This window comes from Cuculus canorus, chromosome Z, assembly GCF_017976375.1.
Source record: "Cuculus canorus isolate bCucCan1 chromosome Z, bCucCan1.pri, whole genome shotgun sequence".
Lineage (NCBI taxonomy): Eukaryota > Metazoa > Chordata > Aves > Cuculiformes > Cuculidae > Cuculus > Cuculus canorus.
This window is the reverse complement of record NC_071441.1, coordinates 58,924,679-58,947,389: the sequence shown is the minus strand read 5'-3', so window position 1 is coordinate 58,947,389 and position 22,711 is coordinate 58,924,679. Positions and strand designations below refer to the sequence as shown.

Here is a 22,711-nt window from a genome sequence, read left to right as displayed (position 1 = left end):
CAGCTTCTCTCGGCAACTTGAGCCAGTGCTTCACCACCCTTACAGTAAATAATGTCTTCCTCATATCCAATCTAAATCTCCTCCCTTTCAGCTGAAAACCATTCCTGCTTGTCCTGTCTCTGCACTCCCAGATCAAGAGCCTCTCCCCAGGTTTCCTCTAGCTCCTTTAATACTGGAATTCTGCTCTAAGGTCTCCCCACTGCCCTCTCTTCTCCAGGCTGAAGAACCCCGACTCCCTCAGCCTGTACTTATATGGGAGTTGCTCCAGCCCTTGGATCACCTTCATGGCCTCCTCTTGCTCCAACAGATCAATGTTTTTCCTGTGTTTTAACATGTGAAGCAAAACCTTGTCCTTATTGTAAAATGTTGCTACAAAATCTGTTATCAGAATTATTGATGTTAGTAATTATTACTATTTTCTAACCTTGTTTTCCCTGTTGCTGTATTTTGATTTGTTATGATTGACAATTTAACTTCTTGGTGGTGCGATGTATTGTTTTTAGGGTTTATAGCAATCCCATAATCTGTACAAGATATTTGAAGTATTTCTAAGAGGTGACTGCACACAACACAGGCACTAGCAGTCAATCCTACACATCTGGAATGTATTACATGTGCTATTCCTGTCATGGCCATGTGCATGCAATATATGGAGAAAGTCTGGTGTGTCTGTGATGTAGAGTTGAACACACTGAACTTACATGACGTTAATTTGTGACCTGATAAGGAGCAGAAACAGCAAGCATTAAGACAGTTCTTTTCTGCGCACTCCTTTTTCTCCTGTCTTCTAGAAAGGGTGGAAGAAAGAGCCTGAATCAAATACAAAAGTGCAAAGAATAAAAAAAAAAAAAAAAAAGAGGGGAAAATAACCAAGAGCTGCAGATGATCAAAGAAAAGGAATAAACTTAATGGACACAAGAAAGAGCTAAGCCTCAGGACAGGGACAGAGGAGGAGTCAGGGGAGGGGAGGGGTGGTAGACATGAAATAAGAGGTCTAATGTTGAGAGCAAAGTATTACAGATCCTGGATGAACTGATCTGACTGTGATGCGACAAGGGAAAATGCAGGCTAGGAGTGAAGCTGAAAGGTCTGTAATTGCCAGCACACCCTCTGGATTTTTGAGTTTCAATAAAGCTTCTGCTGTCTGTCTAGGGGTTTTGCAGCTACCGCTGACCTTCATCTCTACCTCATAGTGACAGGTTTAGATTCATAGCAATGACGTTTCACTTCTATTCAGTTTATCTGAATTCATAGGGATTTTTTTCCTATGGATCTGAGAATATTGGACTGACTATATATTAAGCGGAGTCAGTTTGGTTGTAGAAACTGTCATTCATTTCCTCATTTCAAATTATATTAAAGTAAGTTGATTTAAATTAAGGCTGTCATGTGGCTTGGTTGTATGAACAAGTTAAGGCATGATTTTCTTAGAAGAATCAAGGTCTGACTGTCAAGTTCTGATCCCTGGCTATTTCTAGCATTACCCTATTATTAATTATTTCTACTCTGCAATGTACACAATTGTCTGTTAGAGTTATTGGCAAGACATCTGTGTCTTTATGGAGCAATATAATGTTACAGTACTTAAACAGCCTATGAGAAGTTAATAATTCTGTGTTTGTAGCCGAATCTGAGGTGTGTCCCAGTAATATTTATGATCAAACACTGAAACATTAACTAGATTATTATTGTTCTTTCTTATTCATTTCTCCTTCTATATTCTGAGTGGCACAGTCTGGATAATGTTGAATGTCACCATAACAAACACATAATGAAAGATAAATTAAGTTTCCATGACGAATCTTGCTTTTGGTATTTCCTAATTTTTCTGTGCTGTGTTTTGCATTCTAATTTTTTTTTAGTCTTTTTTCTATGCATTATTAAATGTAGCAGTGGTAATTCAGGGCACCGTGTTGAGTTCTAATGATAAGACACTAAGGACACATTTTCTGATTATCTTGCCTGCTACCATTTTCTCCTCCATATTTTGGAAACATAAAATTACAAATTTTATCTATAGAATTAGTAGAGATGTTAGAATTTATTCTATTATACTTAAAAATAATGAAAATGGACTTTATTTTTGTTTTAATTTTTGTCCTTCTGTTTTCCATTTTAGATGTGGAAGGTTTAGCTTCTCAAATTATTATTGAAGCTAATGATGGAGTAAGTGGAGTAGTTGAATGGGAAAGTACCAAGTAAGTCTTGTGTTCCTCAAAATACTCTCTGTGCCAGTTGGTGATTGGAGTTGCCCAGTTATTTTCATTTGCGTTAAGAGTAAACTATTAAAAATAGGGCAAGATCTTTGAGATGTGAAAGCATCATTCAGTTCAGTAGAACTGGAAACTGCAAGATTATTCCCACAAGTACAGTGTATTTACTGAGAAATATTTTGCTACCACACACTGAGTTTCACCACTGTCCTTCTGTATTGTGAACTTGCATCACTACCCCAGTGTTCGCATTCATTTAAGCATACACTCTGGCATGTCCGGGATCTCTTTCTCTGGAGGTAGGGATAATGCATCCACAGACACAGTCAGTCTTAATCTGCCATTAATAATCAGGAAAACCCTACAACCTCCTATAGATTAATTCTGTCTAGGTAAGAAACAAAGGTAGAACAGCTATGTTGGACATTTATAATGATACTGATAATGTAATGATACCTTTTTCTTATAAAGCAGAGAGAGTGACTTGTAGTGAAAATATAACAGCTGTCCACTATCTTATTCAAAAGAACATTCATAGTGGGCACTGAGAATTTTTCTTGCTTTTTGCTTTAGTTTTGAAGTTAATGAAACTGACGGGACTCTGACAGTCATGGCATATCGAAACAGAGGATCATATGGCAATGTGTCTGTGTTTTTTTATGCTCAAAATTTGGAGGCACAGCTGGGTTTGGATTTTAATGTGACTTCAAGGGTAAGAAGCAAATTCTAAATCTAGTACTTTTCATTCCTCCAGTTACCTCTAAAGTATGTCTTCGTGTCTATTCTGTTGAGTAATCAGTAGTCCTGCTAAATTTTTCAAGTTGCTTCAGTTGCTTTGGTCATCTGAATACAATGAAATAAATTTACTCACCTCATTTTACTGGTTTATATCTTTCTTTTAAAATATTGAGGTATTTTTTAATATTAGACACATTGTGAACTTTCAAATGCTGACTCAACACAATGTTGTTTAGACAAGAGCGTAGAAGATTTCATATTTTTTACAACAGAACTTTCAAAGTAAATTGCTCTTGTTTGTCCTCATTCTGCAATGTGCTGAACCTCCTTACTTCCATTTCAATCAATTTATAAGGGACCTAGGGATTACAGCTCGTCTTTTTTCCTCTTCCTTCCTATTTAAGGCTGTTTTGTGTACGTTAGTTGAAAAAGCTGTGTGTATTATCAGCTGTTAATTATTCAATGCTTTCTCTGTTTCAATGCTAGAGTCTTTTTTTTGCTGATGGAGAAAGGAATAAATCTGTTGTTGTTACAATTTTTGATGATGACGTTCCTGAAGGTGATGAGAGGTTCCAGTTAATTTTAACAAATCCCTCTCTGGGACTGGAATTAGGGGAGAACACCTCAGGTAAAACTTAGTTTTGACATTTTTTCCTTTGGAATTGTGTGGCAGTCATTTTAGTTTCATCCTTCTGAATAACTGGATTTCAGAAAACACCATTGCTCTGCTATGGTAGATATTTATACACGCCTATGAAATCTATGCATTTAACAAGATAATATGCATAATAAGGAATCAAAAAGTGTGAAAGTGAGCTTTTTAATAAGGGCATCTGTAGTCTTCATCTCTAGAAATCTTCTTACATAAAGTGAAATATTTACATATTCTCTTCAAGTAATATCATAGATATAAAAGCATTATATATATACACTAAAGGAACAATGGATTTGAGTTGGCATGTATTTTATTTGTATATATGTACAGTTATATTTTACTATGTTAATTAAATAACATTTCCATTATTTATTTCTCAAAAGCCACCATTACTATACTTGCCAATGATGATGGCCATGGAGTTTTGTCATTCAATAACAGCGATCACTTCTTCCTAAAAGAACAAACAGCTCTCCATTTGATGGAAAGTGTTGCAGTATTAAATATTATTAGAGAACCTCCTCAGGGGATATTTGGCACCGTGACCGTTCAATATCTTGTAAGTGAAATTAATTCCTCAGAGCCATCAGTGGATTTGACCCCTTCTCAAGGATATATTGTACTGGAAGAAGGAGTCAGATTCAAGGTAATGTGATAGTTACTACCAAAGAAATAAAGAAAGATTTTCTAAAATTGGTGGAGATAGTTCAGAAATGCCTGTAGTTTCTTTCTTGTATTTATTTTTTCTTGTATTTTCTTTTATTCTGAGAGCAAATTGAAGTCATGGAAGTGCGAGTGCATAAAATTAAATGTGCTCTTCTGTAGATAATTCTTTCTTTTCAATAGTTGAGGTAAATTAAAAAAACATATAATAAGAATATAATGTTTATGTGTACATAGAAACATTTCTTCGTATGTATTCAGCATCAGCTGACACAAAATCTGAAATGAGGTGATGATTTACAGGTGTAAATAGTTGAAGCTGAAGTAAAAATCCCAGTCTGCGATGTGATACTTCATGTGGTCTGAACCAAACAGAGTGTGCTGCCAAAAAAATGAAAAAAGTGAATGGCTTCCAGAGTCTTAGGAGTAGATAATGACTCTTTCTTCCAGGAGCATTCAGCTTGTTGCCTTTGTACTGTCCCTGCAAGAATATCAGCTAGAAAATAAACTAGATGAAATTTGTGAAATCCTAACCCTGCTGAAGTTTAACAGATGTTATGTTATATGTTATGTTATGTTATGTTACGTTATATGTTATGTTATGTTATGTTATGTTATGTTATGTTATGTTATGTTATGTTATGGTTTGTCATTGGGGTTAGAGTCAGTACCAAGTTAGTATATATCCCAAGATAGTGGGATAGAATCCGAAACAAACCTTTCTGGAAACATTGTTTGTCAATTTTTGATCCTTAAATGCATTTGGAAAGGCAGCACTGACCAGTGTAGCAGATCTGTGGGACAACAGACACTCTTTAAAATAGTCTCCAGATATGGTTTATTGCTTAAGTAAACAGGGATCCAAAAAGTTCTAGGCTCCAGTTTAGTTCTAGATCCATCATACAAACCTTTGCCTGTTTAAGGAGTGGGAAGGATGATGCTGAGCCCCAAATGACAGTGAAAACACCTGCCTCTTTCTAGGTAATTCTCTGCTAATTTAATATCAGCTTGAGAGGATCCTGTTGTCATCCTCAGTAGTGCAGTAAAGAAGCATCAAGAAGACAGAGAGTATTTTAGATATCCCTCCATTCATGACTTTTTTCTTTCTTTCTTCCCAGCACTAGTAGTGGAATTACCCTGTTGCCCTGGAGTTGATTTAGTTACCAGGTGAAGGAAATCACAATCAATTTCACTGAGCTGTGTTAGGGGATCAGGTAGCTGTACAGGGTCCGTGAATTACCAAGTAATGTACAGAATAAATAGAGAATAAAGGTATGAAAAAAGGATCAAAAACTATTACATTTTAGAGGGTGTTAGAATGGGAAGAGAAAAAAAGGAGAAGGAAAAGAAAAGGATAAAGGTTATGCTTACATTAGTGTTTCTTCAATGAAGATTGCCAGGTGGGTTACTTTACAACCACAGCCTGAACCGGCATTGTTGTGACAGTACAAGGAGAAATGGTTTTGAACTAAGGGAAGGAAGGTTTAGACTGTATAGGGAAGAATTTTTTTACAATGGGGGTGATGAGGCACTGACACAGGTTGCCCAGGGAGGCAGTGGAGGGCCTCATCCTTGGAAACACTCAAGGTCTGTTCGGATGGAGCTCTGAGCAACCTGAAAAGGTGGGAGCTGTCCCTGCCCATGGCAGAAGGATTGGAACTGGATGATCTTTAAGGCCCCTTCCAACCTACGCCGTTCTATGATTCTCTAATTTTATGATTCAATTCTGTCCTCTCCAGTTTCAAGAGCTCCCATTCTCCTGCGGTGTATCCAAGCCTGTACAGTGAAAGAACAGAAGCTGTAATGTTGTCTGATAGAGTTGTGTCATCATTAGCTGGCACATCTCAACATCTTTCTGTGCATGTTTTCTTGTCAGACACTGCCTATTTCTGCAATACTGGATGAAGAACCAGAAATGGATGAGCACTTTGTTGTCACCCTGTTTAATCCAACTGGAGGAGCCAGACTAGGCACAAAAGTGCAAACTATGATAACAGTATTACAGAACCAGGCTCCGCTGGGGCTTTTCAGCATCTATCCAGTTACAAATAGGTACTAGACACTGATTCTGGAGATTTTTCATATTCAATGGAGATTGTATTTCTGTACGATTTTGTTTTTCATTAATCTCTTCTACAAAATTCAGCAACGTACTTGTAAAACATTTATAATTTTGCAAAGTACATTATCTGTCAAATACTACTACTGCTATTAAAAAAAAAAGAACTGAAAACCACTTAAAAGGGACTGTTCCTCATTAGAAATGTCGATTTCGCTATGGATTTTTCATAAAGCAGTGTTTCATTAGTCCTTAAACATTGCACTAATAGTAATCTATGTTAAGAGTTCCAAACCTCAGATCAGTGCCCAGGGTGTTATACATTTTATAATTTATTTTTGATTTTAAGGTTTTGTAAAATACATTTTCACTCAGAGCTGTATTTCAGATGCAAATGAACCATATGGAATGACATATTAAAAAATAATTTGGCTTAAACCGTATGGTTGGTGTGTTAAATTTCAGACTGGTATAAGATTTATTGAATTTCATAGGTATTGTGGATTTTTCCAAGGTATTGTGGAAAGAAACTTTGATAAACCTCAATTAATGTAGTTATCAGTCCGACAGATAGCACAAACAGTTATTAATATTTTCTTTTTATTTCTGTTGTGTATTCTGCACTGGAAATGTACTGAAAGAATCACTCATTTACTATAAAAATAACACATTTTTCTTTATTTTCACAATTCTCACATTTAGGACAAATTTCATTGTGATTGAAGAAGCCAACACTACAGTTTACTTGAAGGTTTCACGGAGTAATGGGCTCAACGTGTCTGTGAGTGTTGAGTGGGAGACATTGTCGGATACTGCATTTGGCATCAGTACGTTCGCTTTATTGAGAGTATCCCCTGCTTTTGTCAGAGTGGAGATAGCAAGAGATTAGCCAAACATATAGGAGATGTAACTTTGGAACGTAAATTCACATATTTAGACTTGATCACACTAATTCATTAGATAAAAGAGTTTGACTGCTTAGGAATCACCTTGTCATCAGCCACTTCTGCCAGAGTTTCAACAATCTGTGTTATTCTCCTTGTTTATTTTAACATTATTGTCACTAGGCTTTTGTTTAATAAAATCTGTTCTTTAGTACTTGTAACTTGGATTTTTCTAACACAGTAGAAGAGACATAGTTTACATAAACCTGGCATGGCCTTAGTCTGAAAAAATGCCACCACTGGGGTTTTTTTTCATATCTCCCAGTATGCTTATTAGATGCATCTGTGTGAGTCTGGGCTGTAATTTCATGAACACTTTAATCTGGTCCAAATTAGCACTGTTGTTGAAGGAAGCCATCCTTCCATCTCTGCCTGCTTGTTCCTATTTACATGTAAAGTATTTTTTTTGTTCCAGTACTGATATATTAGAATCATAAAATGGTTTGTGTTAGAAGAGGCCTTAAAGCCCATCTAGTTGCAATCCCCCTGCCATGGGCAGGGACACCTACCACTGGACCAGGCTGCTCAAAGCCCCGTCCTACCTGGCCTTAAACATCTCCAGGGATGGGGCATCCAAAACTTCTCTGGGCAACCTGTGCCAATGCCTCACCACCCTCACTATGTTCACACTGCTCACTAATCCAGAGTGAAACTAACAAGCATAAAAGGAAATACCTGATTTTGAGTGTGGATGGATATCCTGCCTGGCTCAGCAGCTAATCCTGTTTGTGGGATTTGGAGTTCAGATTTGGATGCTGCTCTCTTCTCCCAAGTTACAAGTGATAGGATGAGAGGAAGTGGCCTCCAGCTGTGCCGGGAGAGGTTCAGATTGAATAACAGAAAAAAATTGCTTTACCAAACGAGTGGAGTCACCATCCCTGGAGGGGTTAAAACAATGTGTAGATGTGGCTTTTGGGACATGGTTTAGTAGGCATGGTGGTGTTGGGTTGATAGTTGTACTAGATGAGTCTATGGTTCGGTGATTCTGTGTTTAGTTCTGGCAACACAGAGCTTTTTTTCTGTAAGCCAGTCAAATGGCTTAGGCAGTTTAAGAGTCTTAATGCCATGACTGCCTGTTGTGGTGAGAGGGAGGAGGAGGACAAACACATTTTGTATTTCTTTGTCTTCTTGTTCATTACCAGCTAACTATCTTATTTTCACACTAGCTAAATTCTGAAGTGAATCATTCTGAATTATACTCAAGTTACCTATGCTTCTTCTGCAATTATAATACATAAAGAATGAATTTATTACTTAACTTTCATTACATCCTCAGTACTATTTCTGTGCATTTACCTACACTTATACAAACTGTTCAGAGACAACTTCAGTATTTCTGATACTAGGTCTGGCTTTGGCAAAGAAATCATGAAAATGGTGTTGAAAAAAACCTCAAGTTTAACTAGATTTTTTTATTGTTGCAGGGGGTAGTATCAGTGTCCTGTCTGTCTTCCAAAGTTTCAAGGATGAGTCAGCATCTGGTTGGTGTTTCTTTACATCAGGAGAACTCCTGTATGGTGTTCTGCTGCGTAAGCCTCCAGCTACATTTTCTACCATTTACCGATGGAAAGGAGTTTTTGTGCCTGTTGAGGTAAATGTTTGCTTGCAAACACCAAACGTGACTTAATAAAGAAGTTAAGTCTCAATCTTACTTTCTTATTCCTGTCTCAGAATTTCAGTATGTGGAATCCCAAGAGCTGTGTGTCTTTCCACATCCACACCTCTCCCTATCTTGTGATTACTCATGGAGGAGCGAGGCAGGGTGCTTCCAACAATAGTGTGTATTCATTCATGCCTGGAAACAGACTCTTGAAGGTAAATCTGTTTTACTTGCAAAATCCTAAAATAATGGGGTGGGAAAGGACCTCGGGGGCCCACCAGTCGAGCCACATTTAAAAAAAAAAGCACACTGTACTTGACTAGTTTCGGGCCCTAACACTCTATATAGCTGGTTTTTTGCTGTTTTTTTATATCTGTATTTTGGGGGAAGGTGAAAATGATCTGGGAAACAAGGAAAGAAGTTGTGGAGCAATGAAGTCATAGAAATTTTTCTGAAAAATCGATGATGAGTTATATTATTTTTGTAAATTAACCTCACAAATAGAGATGTATTTTAAAACTGTAAGATTAAACATACCTAATTTCATATGGTTTTTATGTATTTTTTCAAATTTAAAAAATATGTGTATGCAGGTATAAACTAGTCACTGGAAGTGACTTACAAACATCATTTTTGTCATTTGCCCCTCACAGGTACAGACTCTCTCTATTCTAGATACCAGACATGTGAAACACTTTGCTGTGGATGAAGAAGACTATTTGATTTTTGTGAGTCACACAACCAGTTCCAGTTCCATCCAGGTTAGAATACACTTGTCTTCCCTGGGTTTGATGTGAATAGTTTGGTTAGTTTTGAGTAGAAATATGAAGAGGTAATAAAAAAAAATCCTTTAAATATATATATCTGAAAAAATAGCTTAGGTTCTATTATGGATTTGTAAGACTTAAAATTCTAGACTTGTTTATGTGTCTTAATATCTCTACATTAATACATAATTTTTGTTTGAGTTGAATTTGTTGCTAATGTTGTATCTGTTTTGAAGTCTAGTGTGTTAAAGACTTATAAGAACAGAAATTGCTTCTGATCATAAACTTATTCATCCAAAGAACAGGTTTGGCTGCCTGCAGTAAAGTGGTTACCTACCAGTATGCTTCTCCCTTGCTGTTGAGTCTACACTAGGAATAAGGAATTCAATTCACTATAAGTCTTCCCGGTTTTTCTACATGACACTCAATTTTGCTTCTGTTGGTGCTAATTATCAATATATAAAAAATACTTCATATTTCCACAGATTTTCCAGTGGAATAAGGAGATATTTGTGCTGCATCATCAGCTTCCACTTTACGGAGCTCTGAATATAGCCTTGTTTGGTAGAGGAGGTATTACGTACCTATTAGTTTCTTTGTCAAACACCAGCCAGAACATGCTTTTGTACCAGTGGTTGAATAATGAGTTTAGGAATCTTCATCAAGTAGCAGCAGAAGAAGTAACACATATGGAGGCCTGGATTTCTGGATCTGATATCTATTTAATTACTGCAAAAGGTATTTAGCAGAAGATAATGGTTGAGTTCACTAAATGTATGCTGAGTTATTTGGTAACAAAGGTATTGAGGGTAAAAGAGTTTAGATGGGGACTGAAATATTACTAAGGAGTGACAAGTCTCTGATAAGCATTTTATCAAAGTAATCTGGTTTTTGTCCCTCAGAAAATGGAAACACATTTATTCTCAAATATTTATAAAGCTAATGATGTATTTTCCCAAGACCAATAAGAGTGAATAACTTTATTCATCAAGCTGTTGATTGCACCCTTCCTAGGCTTTTATGAGCTTTGTGATATGCAAAGATCATGGATCAGCAAAGTATTTTTTATTACAAGGAATGACATTTTAGGTGTTGTTTTATGACTGCATCCCAATGCTTGTTGAAAAGTTTATGTTGCAGTCCACAGGCTTCTTTGCCGTTGGCTGTTGTTTTCTTTCAATTTTGGTGTTCTTATATGTGTATGTGTGCAGAAAAGCCCTTAAATCATAGAATCATAGACTCATAGAATGGTTTGTGTTGGAAGGGAACTTAAAAATCATCCCGTTCCACCCCCTGCTGTGGGCAAGGACACCTCCCACTGGATCATGGTGCCCAAAACCTCATCCAACCTGGCCTTGAACACTTCCAGGTATGGGGCAGCTAGAACTTATCAACCTGGGCCAGTGGCTCACCACCCTCATCATGAAGAATTTCTTCCTAATGTCTAATCTAAATTTTCCTTCTTCCAATTTAAATGATGCCCGTGGGTGGAAATACTGTGGAAATCAGTCATACTGTCTGGTTATACACCAAATCAAAGGAAAATACGATTTGCCTTCATAGTTAAAGCTGCCCAAATCTGCCTTTTGAATGGCCAGCAGTGTGCAATTAAACTAACAGGAGGCAAAATAATGTAATTTTTGTTAATTTGCTGCTTTGTAGAATCTGCAAATTCTTCTGACATTTTCATCTGGGAGACAGGGCAGTCTACCTTCAGGCACTTTCAGTCCCTTCCAGTACACGCTGTAAGAAACATCCATGTTTTCATGGCTCCTTCAGGTTTAGGTAAGACTTAAATAACAATATTTGTTCAAATCCTAGTTTGTAATGCAAGAATTGCAGAAATATATATGCTCAATTTTCGTATTATTTATCAGACTTTAGAAGTTACTATAATCAATGTGCTACTAAGGTAATTTCTGGCATTGCAAGGAGAACTTTTAAATATATCACTGACTTTTTTTCTCCTCTGTACTCAATGTAGTTCACATCCTCCTATCCAGTAAGGACACAACAGCACTGTATTCTTGGGACTCAGAAGGGAACTGTTTCTCTCTGATGCTGGATGCCCCATTTGCGGATCATTTAACCTCAGCTATGCCGAGGTCTCTGAACTCCAGCAAAACCTTGATTGCTCTGTCTGCAGAGTCCAGCTCCCAGATTTACGAGCTGACCACCATCTCCAATCAGTCAGATTTTATACCTAGGTAGGATATTTTTGCTTATATGAATTTGTCCCAGCTCTTGCATTCCTTTTTCTGTGATATAGTTGCTTTCTTACAATGGAGAACATTATATGCCTTTTGTGTGTGTGATGTGCTTATTAATTCTAAAGAGAATTTTTCACAGGTAGGTTTAAGATAACCTGAAGTCAAACAGCCTCACAACTGGCTTTAAAACATGGTAAGAAAAGACTTGCAGTCAAGACTTAAATTTTTAAGGATTTTATTGAGGATAAATGAAATTACTTGCATGATTAATTTCAGTTACTCTCTGATCTGCTGTAATTTAAAAAAGAAAATCACAAACCTAACAACCTTTAAACTTTAATTACTTCCTCAGGAATATAAACAATAATTTCAGCTCCAAAAATGCTCATTAAATTTACAGCAGTGCTTTCAAAGTTCATTAATCAGCTATTCTCAGTGTATAATTATTTGGTGTCTGTGTTCGTCTGCTAGTTCAGGTGAATTGATATTTGAGCCTGGGGACATGGAAGCTGTGATAGCAGTCAATATCCTGGATGACATCATCCCAGAGGAGGAAGAATGCTTCAAAGTGTGGTTGAAAAACCCCAAGGGAGGTGCAGAGATTGGTGCTTATGGCTTTGTTAATGTGATTATTCCTTCCAATGATAATGCCTATGGAGTCATTGCATTTGCTCAGGTAAAACTTGTAAGGTAAATCATTAAAATATGTATTTATAATTTCTGAATAATGGAACACAAACATACTGAAATTGTAAAATAGAGCATATGACTGGATTGTTTTTCTAAAACTTTGTAGGAACCTCAGAAGCTTTTTAGCATCCATTTTCTATGGCTATGTAATTAGATAGAACACGAGGCAACAGAAAATCTTTTCTGTCTGATTTTCTGTTGCTGTTGTGAGATTTATGTAATCCCCTTACATTTACTAACGTTGACATGTTAGTTTATCAGCTTGGTTTTAGAACAACCTAAATATTCAATTTTCACATAGCACATGTGATATCATTGTTAATAAGAGGAATTAATAATTCTGAAGTTCCTTTTCTCCTGAAAATTATACTAATTGGATTATGTCACCACATGACCCAGTCTGCTAGAACAAAATAATTTCTTTGGTAAAACTGTCAGACTGAAGTTGTTTATTGAAGTGGCTAATTCTTAAATCATAAAACACTGTAGAAGTCATCCAGACAGATATAAGTAAATGTGTGCTGAAGATATAATATAAAACACAGAAGACTAGTTACTAATACGAAACTTTGCATCTGGAATTGCATGAGTAGGGTGAACAACAGTGAAGTAGTGGTAGTAAAAATATGTCTCTCTTCAAGGTCCATTTATTTGTTATCTGCTTCATATGACTTCGACATAAAATACTGTGCTATAGAAAGACAATATGCAAAAAGCCCAAACAAAAATCATTGGAGTTTGCCTTTGGATAAAGAGGCCTGATGTTTTAAATTCTTACATCCATGAAACCTGGGAGTAATGAGTATCTCTGAAAATTAGGGCATGTAAATTTAATCAAGGTATATATATTTGGCTGCTCACTGTTAGATTAACTTATTAATGCCCAATGTCACTGGCCCTAATTGAATACCGAGGTATGTAAATAAAATCTTCTTTGTTATAAAATGATGTCATGGGTCTGCTACTGTATGTTTTCCAGAGTTCTTTATTTAAGCAAGTTGAAGAAATGGAACAGGACAGCTTAATCACTTTGAATATTGAACGTTTAATAGGAACATATGGACGAGTGACAGTAGAGTGGATTGCAAATGGGAGCATAAGTGACATGTTTCCAGCTTCAGGATTGGTATGTAATAACATCACTGATAGCAGGGAAGCACTAACTGTATTGTCTCAGACAATAAGTGCAGGAGTACCGTGGAAGAAGGGTAGTACATGTTAGATTGGTCTGTTCTTCTGTTAATTCCTGCTTTCTGGTTCTTTGGTGTTCTGGCAGTTTGCATTTCTGGCTGGCACATAATACTGCAGCACCACTCTTGCTCCTCTAGAGCCACATGTTGCACTGTTTTTCCTTGTCCAGGCACTAGAATTGTCTATTTCTAGTATCCTGTTCCCAGAATTCTAATTCAGGCACAAGAATTGTCTATCTGTATCCATTTCCCATCTTCCTTTCTTCCTAATGTGTCAAATCATCAGCAAAGGTGGGGATCCAGCAGGATTTGCTCTTCCTCCTCACCTTATCAATACAACCGAAAGCTTCAGTGGCCCAGGAGAATAACACAAATCCCCATTTTCCCTGTTTTTGAGACTGTTTAACATTCCAACCCTGCCAGTGTTTTCTGCTAGCAGAGCTCTTATTATGCCTTAGGACCAACATATGCCAGGTTCTTTAAATCAAGGCCTCCACCTGGTGTCCATCCATTGAAGACACAAAGCCCCATGGGTCTTGAGGATGTAGAGCTGTAGATCTCCAGAGGCCCCTTCCCACCTCAACCACTGATTCTGTGATAGTGAAGGTATAGGATCGCTTTGAAATTACTGAACTATATTGCCTAAACTTGGAGTGTTCTGTCAGAACAAAGTGTCAGGATGAAAGCCTGTTTATAATGCAGATAGCTGGATTCCACCAGACTCACTCTCGACTGGGAATTCTGTCTCTCTGGTTATTATGCTTCCAACTGAGAATCTATTTCTTGCTTTGTCATGTGTTTCAATTTTTTTTTTAAACTGTATTTTACAACATTGTATTTTTCTCAATGCGACTCTTTCTGATGCCTCTTTCTCTGGGCCTTGAGCTCAGTTTTTGTACACTTCCTTAGGGTGTTTGCGGGTGGTGGTGGTTTTGTTGGGGTTTTAAATTAATTGGTATAACAGCACTGACAGGAAGTTTGACTTGTTTTTTTCCCCTCTCTTTAAAACTTTAGATTACATTTTCAGAAGGTCAGGCCCTGTCCACAATCACCCTGACAGTTCTCGCAGACAGTGTCGCAGAGCTTACCGAGACCGTGGAAATCACACTCACCCATGTTACCACTGTGGGTGTTCAGGATGCCACAAAAGGAGCTGTCATTGATCCCAAAAGAGCAAGAGCTGTCCTTACCATTTTACCCAGTGACTCCCCACATGGTGTCGTTGGGTGGCATATGGAGTCTCTCTTTGTTAAAGTCACAGAGCCAGAAGGTAAGTCTTTTTCTCAATTCTTAGGAAAAAACAGATGTTTGTTTCAAAGGCAGCATTGTTTAAGGTATAAAATTGTTTTTATATATATATAAAAGTATGATGTGCATGTTTTTTGGTTTTAGGTATGGTTTTAGATATATCAGCATTTTTCTACAAAGTATTGGTAGCAGAAATTTCCTTTAAATTATGTAACTATGCTATTCCCTTACATACATTTTATACTGTATTTCGTATTGTCCATATCAACATTATCCCGTCATTTTTAATTAGGGGTAAGTTATTAAAATCTTGGCATCTTATGTAACAAGTCACTAGTAGATAAAATCATTCTATTTAGATAAAGAGCCAAATTTGTCCATTTAATGTGGTTAATATATTTTTTTTAAATAATTTACATACAACTGGCTCAAGAAGGGAAGCGTTTTGTCCTGTGGGATAGGGAAAGGAAGGAAACAGGACAAGAGTGAATTGAAATGGGGGGTTTCTGCTTCCCAGCTGTGTGTTTGACTGGGCTGTGTCAGTTTTCCTTCCAGACTCCAAGTGAAATTGTAAAGAATGCTGCTGTGATGCTCAGCCTCCTGCCCAGGAAGCTAGGCGGCTGATTGCTGGCATTCCCTGCTGCCTGGTGGGTTTCCAGCAGCTGCCTGATGGATTATTCATAATCCAAAAGCCCACATGAAATTTCTTGGCAATGTAATGTACCATCCATATTAACAAATAAAATTTATGAAGAATACATTTTCTATCACAATATAGTTGCAGATAAACCCATCTCACCAGTTAAAGTGAGTTAATGTTGCCCCTTTTTTAGCACCTGTACACTTCTAGTGTTGTGAGGGGAGTTTGTTGGCTCCTTACATACACATGCATGCACATTATAAACATTTAGACTTTGAAGTTAGGATTCAAGGCGTGTTCTTTGGTTTCATCTGTTGCTTAGTTTCTTTTTTGATCTTTATGTCTTGTATTTTAATGAAATTATATACCTGTGCTAACTGTGAAGAAGTATCTAGTTAATACAAGTAACAACCTGATCTGAAGTACAAAACCTGTTGCTTTTTATGTTGCTACTTCTCCCAGCCAAATGCTGTGTTTGGTATTTTATTGGGAAAAAGGTTTCAAATCTGCTTTCCCAAAAGGGATCTGAGCCTGACTGATACCAGTATACCTTGTGTTTTCTTCAGAATTTGATTTAGGGAAATGTGCAGTGGGTTTGTAGCCAGAGTTACTGCCCCAAAAACTGCTCTCTGTATCAGGATCAATAGTTATGTCCTAGGCACTTAAAGGCCAGACAAAAGAGTGAGGTGGGAGTTTTGAAGGAAAACTGAATAAAAATAGCAGTGTTGAAGTAACAGTTTATGCAGCAAATGTTTAAAACTGCAAATATTCCATATTTTGTTCTTTGCCTAGATCCAATTTAAAAATGCTTACCAGATGTACGCACTGGTGCTCACACCACTTATTATATGCTCATTTCCTTGAGTCATTGAATTATCCAAGGATTGTTATGTTGCTAAGCAGAACTGAAGTGGGCTGTATCAACTAGCTCCAGCACAATTAGGTGAGCTGAAAATCATGCACAGCAGAAGTTGAAATAATCATGTCATGACTTTCTTTGCCTCTTCCTTTTACAGGAGAAGTAAATTCAACTACTCTTACTTTACAAATTGTTCGAGAGCAAGGGTTTGTTGGAGAGATTGCAGTTCAGCTGAGCACTGCACCTAACTTTGAACTTCCCCTCTCCAACCAAGCAACAGAGAATGAGGATTATGTATTGGAAAAGAAGACAATCATTATGGCAGAGAACACAACAATAGCTCCTGTCATAGTCACTATTTTGCCTGTGAGTAGTCAGTCTACCAACAATTTTGGTGAATAATGTCATTTGAGGAAAAGGAAAATGGTGTTACTTGAATACCAGAAGGCCTTAGTATCCTAGAAATGGCTAAAGTAGGATTTTTGCTGTATGAGATGGTTGTATCTTAGAAAGAATTGCAGCCATCTCTTCAGAAGAACTGAAGAACTCACCACTGAGAATGAACTAAAATTCTTGGTTAGTTATAGTCCCAAAACATAGAATAGAATAGAATAGAATAGAATAGAATAGAATAGAATAGAATAGAATAGAATAGAAACAGAAACAAATGAAAAATCTTTTTTACCTTAAAAAGCTTTTTTTTTTACTTTAAATACTTAACAGATTTGCTCCGTAGTTCAGGAATTTTATTTTTTCACTGAAAATATATATATTCTTTGAATATATTCAGAATGGAAGTATTGCTTTTCAAGTTCTGGCATAGTTTCTGAAATTTGGCCAGCTTTCTTACAAAATGAGAAACAAGTGGCAGCCAGGAGTACTTTCCTCTGTTCTTACAGATCTGGAATCCGAGTACCAACTTCAATTTCTAAAACTCAGTAAAGGTTTGGTTTCTCCTTTTATAGGATGTGAAGCAAGGGGTTGGTTATACAGTACCTACTACTGAGAATAGTCAGCAACTTACAAGTAGTCATCTTTCTACCTGTATTACTGTGTTGTATTTAAACATAATTTAAAAATTAAATATGTTCTTGCAGGACAATGTTCCAGAATTACAGGAAGGATTCATAATCAATATTACTGATGTGCAGCTGGTCGATTCTCCCACTGGAGGTTGGCCAAGCGTGAAGAGGCTTGGCTTAGAAATAGCTGAAATAACAATTGAGGAAAATGATGATGCCAGAGGAGTGTTTAATTTCAATGTTACGAGGGTAGGTCTGTCTGAATGGAAAATGTCTGAATGGAAAATGTCTGAATGAAGCAGCAGTTGAGCAGAAGAGTCTGTATTTTCAGCTCTTTTGATAGTTTTCTAATAGGCTTTATGACAGTAAATTCTTCTGGATAAAGAAGCCAGATACCAGGCAAATACTTCCTTCTTTAAGTTTCTACATGATTTATTTATGAAATTTATCAGGGACCTAGATGTGGGAAAACTGCTTTATAGAATATTCTGTAAAGGACCTCAGGAGGTCATCCAATCCAGAGTTTTGCTCAGAGCAGGGTGAATGCTAAATGCAGACCAATTTACAATGATTATGCATTTCTTTGTTTATTATTACTTGGAGGACAATATGAAAACAAACAAACAAACAAGTTGTTGTGACACTCAGCAGTTTCTTGTTGAATTTACAGGATATAACTGGAACTATTGCTGGTTATGAGGTACCGCCACCCCAGAATATACTGAAACTTCCCGTTGTTCGTCAGGCTGGGAAGTTTGGGTCAGTGACCCTGTACTGGGAAGCCATTCATTTAACTGCTGGCTTTGAAGACTTCACACCATCATTTGGAAATCTTACTTTTGCAGATGGTCAGGTACGTGCTTGATGAAAGTTTAACTGTCTCTGGGTCACCAGCTTAAATGTTTCTCATAGTTTCTCCTGGAAGAATTTGCATCTTTCCATTGAAAACATTTTATTTATGGCCTTATGCGTGTGAATGATGCTCCTGACTTTAGTTCTTTAACATGGAAAAGCAGAATATTCATAAGTGTTCACCAAATAGCATTTTATGCCTTTGGTAGCTCCACAAGCAAAGACATAATTTCTGATAAGAAATACTCTTACACTGAAAATTCCTGATATAATCTGCCTTCTCTACATTCTCAGAATAAGTGTGTATATTTTCTTAGCTGTGTTCGAAATATAATTTTAGATCTCATGCATCCTCTGATAATACTTTGTGTACATAAGGAGTTTTGATTTCAAGTGTACAGAACTGGAATGATGCATTTTGTAAGCAGAATTTTGGTGTAAGTACAATATTGTCTACCTGTACTTTCTACTGAGTACCAAAGTAGACCCATCTGCTGGTTCTAACATTCAAGATTTACACTGGTGATTTAAGAACCACTCTTGAAATTTTGTTATCTTGTTAAAAATAAACAAGTAAGATATGAAATAAGTACAACTGAACAATGTTCAAGACGGCCTCGAGGATGATCCGAGGGCTGGAGCGCCTCCCATGCTAGGACAGCATGAGAGAGGTGGGGTTGTTGGGTTCTCTTCTCCAGAGCCTGGAGAAGACGAGGCTCTGGGGAGACCTTAGAGCAGCTTCCAGTACTGAAAGGGGTTCCAGGAAAGCTGGGGAGAGGCCTCTTGATCAGGGATTGTAGGGATGGCATGAGGGGGAGTGGCTTTCAGCTGAAAGAGGGGAGATTTAAGTGAGATATTAATTTGAGGTGAGGTATTGGCCCAGGCTGCTCAGAGAAGTCCTGGCTGCCCCATCCCTGGAGGTGTTCAAGGACAGGCTGGATGGGGATTTGAGCAGCCTGGTCCAGTGCGAGGTCCTTGACAGCGAGGTTGGAACTAGATGATATTTAAGATCCCTTCCAACCTAAATCATTCTATGATTCTCTGTGTGTTTATCTATTACTAGATGAATTTTACCTTCTTTAAATTTCAGATTTTTTAAAAAAATTCACAGAATATTATTAATGAAGATTTGTTGCTCTTTTTTTTAACAATTTCTGCAGGCTAGAGGAGAAATAAAAATTACAATCATAGATGACAGTGAAGTAGAGTTCCTTGAGATATTCAAGATTGCCCTGGTGAGGGCTACAGGTGGTGCCAGACTTGGGGATGACAACCTGGTAACAGTTGCTATTCCACCAAATGATTCTCCTGTTGGAGTATTTGGGTTTGAAGAAAAGAATGTGAGTTTTATTTGGATTACACCCTTTACGGCTATATCTGCATGGTGGGTTTGTGTGACTAACACATAGCTGATTTTGGTAAGCCTTCACTGCAGTGGAAGACATGACTTCATTGAAAGGCATAGTATGCTTGTCTTCGTATGGCTGTGTAGGATGCTGATAACAGTGAAAGTGCTGCTGCATGGATCAGATTTCTGCATGACTGAATCAATTTAATTCAATATGCTAACAACTGAGACATCCCAAGTAGGATTTTTTGTAGTCTATTGAATATTAAATTGGTTTTGTAATAATCTGTATTAACATAAGTAAGTCTTGGAAAGAAATTATGAAACATTTCTCATCTTAGTTCTTGTCACTGAATGATTCTCCTGCTCCTTGTTTTGCTGATGCTGTGCTGACGTGTGACTCATTGACTATAATTGTTCTGAATCATAGGGCACACAGAAATAACGCGATTGACTAATCTTTGCTAGCAGAATTCAACACAACCCTTACATCTATTCTCTTCCTGTCATTCCTTTTCACTCTTGTCATTATTTTACTTCGTCATCGATGATGTTTTTTTGTTGTTTATCTTAAGTCAGTATTGATGCCTTTTGCTACAGCATTTCTGACTTCTCTCTTTCTTCGTCAGGTAATAGTGAAGGAACCTCAGACACCTGATGACTCTGCTGCAGTTGTATTGCTCACTGTGAGTCGAAGTCCAGGAGGACGGGGAGCAGTTAAAGTGCTATGGATTCTTGAGGAAGCAGCCAGATATGATCTGACCCCTCTGAATGGTACCCTTCATTTCAATGAGGTATTTCTGATATTGCAATAAATTATTTACTATTACATTTATAAATACTTTCTTCTTCTTATCTGTGTTTGCATGGTTGTCATTGTGTGTTTACAGAAGCAGTGGTTTATGAAGTATTACAGCACTAGGAAAAGACCAGTTTGAACTGTTGGGGTTAGCAATATGCAGTGTTTTTTCAAACAGAAGAGCAAGGCTGGCATGCCCTTTCTAAGAAAGAATAATGTAATCATCAGGAAGATGGGCTTTTCAAGTCTGAATTGGTTTTACAATCAAGGAAGAGGAACAAAACTCTACTGAAGAGTGAAGAATGATTATAGAAACATTTATGCTATTGCAGACAACTGAAAGAGAATATTGATATTGAAAGGCTGAGAAGGATAAATGAATGATCAAAATCTGCATATTTCAAAAAAAACCCAAAACCCAAACACACTTGTGACTTTCAAACTGGGCAGTGTTCTTTGATTTTTGTTTCATCTCAGGTTAAAACTCTGAAGTAGGGGCCAAGATATTGGATATTGTCAAGCTATTGTTGTTATCTTTATATTAATCCTTTACAATCAACACAGAATATTTAATGAAGTGTTTTAACATAACACAGAATCTATTCTTTCTTTGCAAGGCTGTCTTCCATTAAATAAATAACCATACTTTTTTCTTTTACTTTTAGTCAGCTGTGAAATAGCTTTTTTTATTAAGATCACCAGTATTTGGCTAAGTTTTGCTATAATTTTGCTATCCTTTCTCTAGTAATGGGACTGAAAATTGTTTATAATTCCTGAATTTGCCATATATGCATATTTAAGAATACAAGTATGTCTATGTGCTGTACTAGAGCTATATAAGTGCCGACTTTTTTCCTGTGTTCTTAATTTAAACATTTAATAATGTTCACTAACAAAAAAAATGGATTAGACAGAAATTTGCAATGACCTAATATATCTAATCTTAGTAATATTATTTCTTAGTGTGTATGTAGTCTATTGAACGTGCATTGTTCTGATGAAGAAGATTTTGTATAGAAAGTTCACTCTAAGTTGAAAACTTCTATGTGAATACAATTTCAAAGTAATTTCAGTCATTATTCAGTTGTAAATAGGCAGAGTGTTTCTGAAGTGGCACACAATATTGAGAGACAATTTTTACTGTTTATCAAAGCGTGAGAGAACATTTCAGATGGATCAGAAATGTGATATTTAAAGAAATTATTACTAAATATATCAAGCATATGCAGGCTTAGCAGTTCATTTGTTAAAGAAAAAATACTTTTTTAAATACCATTATTTGTTTAGTTTCACTCAATGTGTGTATATGTGTCTACTGATCTTTATTTGATGCAGACTGAGTCCCAGCAGCTGATTGTTTTACGTGCAGTACAAGATGGCCTGCTAGAAGGGAATGAAACATTTACCATTCAGCTGGTCTCTACTGGCGATGCAGAGATATCTCCTGTAAATGGTAAAGAATTAATTCATTACATTCTATTTTGAGACATTTCATATAGTAATTCTGCTAAGACTGTTCATACTGTTGTATTCTGCAGTGGTTATGCTGCTAGTCGGTTTTGACTGTCCATCTTTTTCTCTCAGTTGTTTCCTTGTCTGAAGAAATAAAGGTGAATTTTAAATCATAATTTTTCATTCTAAATTAATTGTTGGTGTAGACTTTTGTGTTCAGATAGTTAACACTGTCCATAAAGAATTCTTTAACTACAAGAAGCAAAATTTAAAAGCAGGTTCAGACCTGTAAGAATCATAGAATAATTTCATTTTTAAGGGACCATTCCAGGGAGACATCTAGTTGAAAACCTAGTTCAAGGAAGAGGAAAATTCACAAGTTGTTGAATGCCTTGTCCAATCAAATTCTGAATACCTTCAAGGATGGGGATTCCATGGGCTCTCTGGGAAGCCAGTGTATAACCAGTCATGTCACGAAATTTGCCAGAGTTAGCTGATTAGTTAGTTTTCATTTACCATGAGAAAACTTTGTTCTCCTCATAGGCGTTGCAACTATCATTATTTTGGGTGATGAAGGAGCTTCAGGGGTGGTTGGAATAGCTGATTCATCCAAGCATGTTCTGATTGGAGAACCTTCAGGAAACTATAATGGTACTGCGCTTATTAGGTGGGTACTTAACTAGTTTTTCTAAAAGAAGTGCAACTGCACAGTTTCAAAAGCTATGAGGTTCTGCGTTTGGCCAGATCTTCTTGTGTGCTGCT

General features: G+C 36.9%; 1 protein-coding gene across 1 annotated transcript in view; it reads left to right on the top strand.

Moving 5' to 3' along the window:
• ADGRV1 (adhesion G protein-coupled receptor V1) overlaps positions 1-22,711 on the top strand; it is a 277,900-nt gene that overhangs the window by 69,771 nt on the left and 185,418 nt on the right. Inside the window, exons 39-60 of the mRNA XM_054054954.1 lie at positions 2,120-2,198; positions 2,787-2,925; positions 3,438-3,579; positions 3,990-4,252; positions 6,146-6,321; positions 7,031-7,155; positions 8,697-8,863; positions 8,944-9,087; positions 9,526-9,633; positions 10,125-10,377; positions 11,302-11,424; positions 11,624-11,846; positions 12,321-12,525; positions 13,519-13,665; positions 14,744-14,999; positions 16,634-16,842; positions 17,574-17,747; positions 18,169-18,351; positions 19,511-19,690; positions 20,328-20,492; positions 21,833-21,950; positions 22,493-22,616. Coding sequence (XP_053910929.1) covers positions 2,120-2,198; positions 2,787-2,925; positions 3,438-3,579; positions 3,990-4,252; positions 6,146-6,321; positions 7,031-7,155; positions 8,697-8,863; positions 8,944-9,087; positions 9,526-9,633; positions 10,125-10,377; positions 11,302-11,424; positions 11,624-11,846; positions 12,321-12,525; positions 13,519-13,665; positions 14,744-14,999; positions 16,634-16,842; positions 17,574-17,747; positions 18,169-18,351; positions 19,511-19,690; positions 20,328-20,492; positions 21,833-21,950; positions 22,493-22,616 — 3,703 coding nt within the window. The remainder of the gene's footprint in view (positions 1-2,119; positions 2,199-2,786; positions 2,926-3,437; positions 3,580-3,989; positions 4,253-6,145; positions 6,322-7,030; positions 7,156-8,696; positions 8,864-8,943; positions 9,088-9,525; positions 9,634-10,124; positions 10,378-11,301; positions 11,425-11,623; positions 11,847-12,320; positions 12,526-13,518; positions 13,666-14,743; positions 15,000-16,633; positions 16,843-17,573; positions 17,748-18,168; positions 18,352-19,510; positions 19,691-20,327; positions 20,493-21,832; positions 21,951-22,492; positions 22,617-22,711) is intronic.